Source organism: Labrus mixtus, chromosome 16 (assembly GCF_963584025.1).
Source record: "Labrus mixtus chromosome 16, fLabMix1.1, whole genome shotgun sequence".
Classification (NCBI taxonomy): Eukaryota; Metazoa; Chordata; class Actinopteri; order Labriformes; family Labridae; genus Labrus; species Labrus mixtus.
The window spans coordinates 17666669-17671355 of record NC_083627.1 but is presented as its reverse complement, the minus strand read 5'-3'; the positions used below and the strand labels follow the sequence as shown (position 1 = coordinate 17671355).

General features: G+C 37.3%; 1 protein-coding gene across 1 annotated transcript; it reads right to left on the bottom strand.

Moving 5' to 3' along the window:
- Nucleotides 1–2125: 2125 nt before the first annotated feature.
- On the bottom strand, nucleotides 2126–4155 carry npvf (neuropeptide VF precursor). The gene is made up of 3 exons (XM_061059931.1): nucleotides 3672–4155; nucleotides 2378–2736; nucleotides 2126–2279 (listed from the first exon to the last, which is right to left on the bottom strand). The coding sequence occupies exons 1-3, from the start codon at nucleotides 3933–3935 to the stop codon at nucleotides 2216–2218; spliced, it is 687 nt and encodes a 228-aa protein (XP_060915914.1). The 5' UTR covers nucleotides 3936–4155; the 3' UTR covers nucleotides 2126–2215.
- Nucleotides 4156–4687: the final 532 nt, after the last annotated feature.

Here is a 4687-nt window from a genome sequence, read left to right as displayed (position 1 = left end):
TTTTGAAGGATAGAGTAGTGTCAAGGATAATACCTAGATATTTAAAATGTGTAACTGTTTGAATGACCTCCCCAGACACATAGACCTTGGGTTCACAGTGAGATACAGTGTTAGTCTTGCTAAAAAACATACAGACTGTCTTTTTTACATTGAGATACAACTGTGAGTGAGCAAGCCATTTATGTACATGTACCATTGTATCACTGAGTTTGGCAGCAGCTTGGGCTTTGGTTTTTGCATGAACATAAATTACTGTATCATCAGCATACATCTGAACCTCACATCCAGTGCAGACTGACGGCAGGTCATTTATATAAAGGCTGAACAGAATAGGGCCCAGGATAGATCCCTGGGGTACACCCAGTTCATTCCTCAGGGGTGGTGATGTCTCACCACTAACCCTTACATACTGAACTCTATTTAACAGATATGATCTCATCCAGTCAATGAGAAATTAAAATAAGACATTTTGTGAATGAGTATTTGATGATTGACAGTGTCGAAAGCTTTTTTAAGATCTAAGAAAATTGCTCCAACTATGCCTCCTTTGTCCATTTTTGATTTGATGTTTTCCACAAAAAAACAATTTGCTGTCTCAGTGGAGTGATTGGCTCTAAAGCAGAATTGCATGGGGTGTAGTGTAAAAGGACTACTGTTAAGATGCTCAGTCAATTGCTCAGCCACACATTTTTCAGAGATCTTAGACATGACGGGTAAAATACTAATCGGCCTATAGTTATTCATATCAGTTGTGTCCCCAGATTTATAGACTTCTTGTTTGAGTTCGAAGCCTGTGCTCCAGTATACATGGCTGAACTATGATCACCATACAGTACTGCTATGGCCCCTCAGCTCATCAGATCAAGGACTTCTAACCATCCCGCGTTCTAATCAAAACGTTTTCAGAGACAGGGCCTTCTCTGTACCAAGACTGTAGAACAACCTGCCGTTACATATCAGCAGATTCTCTGGAGTGCTTTAAAAAAGATCTAAAGACTTGTTTTTATTCCCTTACCTTCTCTTACATTTTATTCCGTGCCTGAACCAACACTTGTTTTTTTTGCCATATGATGATGATTTTTCAACTGGTGGTTTATTTTTACATGTTCTTAATTTATGTAAAGCAATTAGGCAAAAACCCTGTTTGTTTTTAAAGCACTACATCAAGTTGAACTTGACCACTTAACTTAGAAATAATCAATAAGAGGGGCATACAGAGTGCCTGTTTGAGAAATAAGATGTACAGTCGCGATGAGTTGGGTTAAGTAAGTTGAATATATCAGTTCGCCGTTATGTTTAGAGAGGGATTTAATGGATTTCTGAGGTCTGCTTATTCCAGATTTGGCCTGTTGAAACCTCCACCCAGATTGTTTTTCAAATAGCGGATTTCTACAGTTGAAGAAGAAGTTTGGTCCATTTCATATGGAGCATAAAGGTTTCTCTCACAACACTTTTTAACCAAAGCACAAGGATGTGCCCTTTTTATCTCTCGATTCTTTATCAACATTTAGGCCTACATGTAAAGATTTGGAAACAAAGCATGACAATATTTTATTTTAATCCAACAGGTAGTTCATTTTATGCTTACATTTTGCCATTGAATAAGTCATGAAAATGTTTTTAGCAGTAAGAAGAAGAGCATGATTTGATTTCTGTTTTTGTTTGGGACCTTGTTTTGATTAGAATTTTCCTCTTTGTCTCCACCTAGTGGCCAATCACTAAACTGTATGACAACTTTACTAATTAAATGTGTGGCATCTTTTGTCCATCCGTTCGGGCTGAGGTAGATCAGACTCATTTTAAAACACACACACACACACACACACACACACACACACACACACACACACACAAACACACACATGAAGTGTAGAGTTGCAAACATTGTCTTACTTCATATTTTTTGTAGAATGTGTGACTTTGTGTAGCATCTTTTCAGATCCAGTATTTTTGATATCTTGCTTTAATTCATTAAATTTGGAAGATAATTTTGACATGTCTAAGTGAGCAATGATGTATCTGATAGTGTTTCAATGAATACAACTAAATAAAACACTTATATAATGTATTCTTATTTGAAATCAATCATCTGCATTTGTTTTCATATACTCAAGAACAAAACATCTTTAATATTTATTTGTATTTTATTCATTTGCCTTTACAGTAAAAACACTGTTTTTATGTACATTATTTATTGGAGTGTTGACATAATCCTTCAAAGATTTTTGTCTGGCGTCTCCATCTCTTCTGAGCTGCTTGATAGGACATCACCTTCAGTCCTATGGGAGGAGAAAACACAGTTTGTGTTTTTTATAACACTCATAGTGCTACATGTGTAATCTTATATTCTGTATTAATAACGACAATAGGGCCCTACCAGTGCTTGCCGTTGTCCAGTAAGTGTTTATTGACCAGCATCATGAGAAGTTTCCAGTTCAGCTTGTTTCTCCCAAACCTCTGAGGCAGCGGTGCGTTCGCTGCGGCTCGGACACAGGGGCTCTCGGCACACATTTGAATCGAGTCCCATGCTCTTCCGAACCTCTGCGGAAAGTTAGGGGTGGAGTTTGTTTCTCCGTCCTCACCCGCGCTGCTCTGCCTCCCAAAGCGCATGGGCATGTTGGCGTGCAGGTGGAGGGGTTTGGCTGTAGGCGGGTACAACTTGATGAAGGTGGGGAGGCTGATTTTACTGGTAGGGGTCGATTGGATTTTGAAGCTCTCGAGAGCCAAACTTCTAGTCTGCAGACAAAAAAATATTCAAGAATCAGGATCAGGATCAAAACTAGTTTATTAATTACTGGGAGGGAAACACAGCAGCCAGTTGCTCTTATTAGCGAATGAGAGAGAGGAAAAGGTAGAGAGGGAGCGATACAAAATATAACAGAAATAGGAATAAGAGATATCACAAAGAAACTCTTGTTGATTGAAAATTCAAGAATATTAGGCTTTGCAGTTAAACTATTTCATCATTCACTGATCTCTCTGTTATATTCAAGCAAACTGGTTTGATGCTTCCACCTTCTCACATCTGTGTGTTTGTTGCTTTTTATTTTAATAAGATAATAAATGGTTTAGTTATCAGCATTATATGTTATCTTGGGCTGTTGTCTTTTCTCTTCTTGTTGTCTTTATAAATAGTTGACAAATACATTGCTATCCAAATAAATAGTAAGTCGCTGGTTCATTTTGAATACTAGTGCAGTTCTCCTCCCTGTTTAGGGTTGCTGACGTTATCAAGCATCAACTCAGTTATCGTTGCAAGAACATTTGAAGAGATGAAGCATATAGCTGTTATATGCAAAATGGAAACATTTTTAATGCATATTTTGGACACTGTTTCTTGTTTAAAAAAAGCATTCATGACCTTGACAGAAGTACTAAATAGGAGAAATGGCTGTAACTTTAAAACTGTTCACTTTCATTAATTGTTTGTCTAAATGGATAGTTGTGACTAATGTCAGGAAACTTCTAAGACTATAAGATGCTGGGTTTTTCTTTCTTCTTCCTACCAGCACCAATCCCAATATTTGATGAGGTAATAAAAAAGACAAAGATAAACTGTCTTCACAATAGAAAGGCTGGAAACAGAGACTGTAAGCTCATAAAAACAACTGAAACAATCATCAGTTAAGAAGTTGATCAATCAAATATTCATTTCACCTTAAAGAACAAACAGCTTTAAATGTCTCCTTTACCTGTTGGTGCAGCTGCCTCCTCACACTGTGTCTCTCGTCACCGCTGCCCAGAAAACTTTTACCCCTGTGAGCTGATTTCTCAAAAACCTGCATGTCAGACGCAACTGCCCCTCTGAGCCCCGCCAGCATCAGCAGCACTGACAGAAACACTGTGCTCGACATCTCAGTGTCTCTCAGGACGGAACCAGGACTCGTGCCTGTATTAAACCACTCTGTCCCAGTTATTAAAGACCCTGCAAACATACGTCACTTACATACTACTTCATTCTCTTTATTTAAACACAGTGAATTCCTGCCTCAGTAATCATCCAGCTCTGAGGAATACATTAGAAATGGCATGCATGTCCTAATGAGGCTCATAATGAGAATGAACCTGTCGGCATATTTCAGTCAAACAACAACATAAGAGCAGATCACTGGACACTAAACCAAAAACATGTGATCAATAGAAACAGAATGGTAGCAGCATTCAGACTCAATGAGACTTGAATGTCTAGTCTCTTTCAGTTTCATGTTGTATTTTTTCTTCACCAAACACTCACTAATTATATCCAGCTCTGCAATGTCTATTAGGGAGCAATGAGCCTAAATAAGGGCTGTGTTCAAGGACTGATGTGTAGAAACAAGGCATGCAGCACTGAAAGAGCTGTAGGAAAAGATAGAACATTGTTATATTGAACTCTTTTATCTGTTTTTTTTCTTAATTATCCACCTGTTTTTTTATTGATTATGAACATTTTCACAATTTTCAGTTCAATTAAAGAAAAAATCATATACATTTCTTAACTACATTTTTAATCCACTTTTGAGCTCATTTGAATGTTTTTTTTTTTGTCATGCATGAAACACATGACCCATTTGATTTATTATTCCTGTTATCAATTCCATGTTCGTGATTTCACCAACATTTCATATTGAAAAATCAGCACTGAAAGACATTAATTGTCTTTTTAATTTATGTCATCATGCAATTAATACGTTTTTGATTATTTCAG

What these genes read in the sequence shown, in the direction of transcription:
- npvf (XM_061059931.1), bottom strand. Translation starts at nt 3,935, where the DNA reads ATGTTTGCAGGGTCTTTAATAACTGGGACAGAGTGGTTTAATACAGGC. An exon ending in TAAAGGAGACATTTAAAGCT is followed by an intron (nt 2,737 to 3,671) that starts GTTTGTTCTTTA and finishes TTTTGTCTGCAG; the next exon opens with ACTAGAAGTTTGGCTCTCGA. An exon ending in CTGGACAACGGCAAGCACTG is followed by an intron (nt 2,280 to 2,377) that starts GTAGGGCCCTAT and finishes CTCCTCCCATAG; the next exon opens with GACTGAAGGTGATGTCCTAT.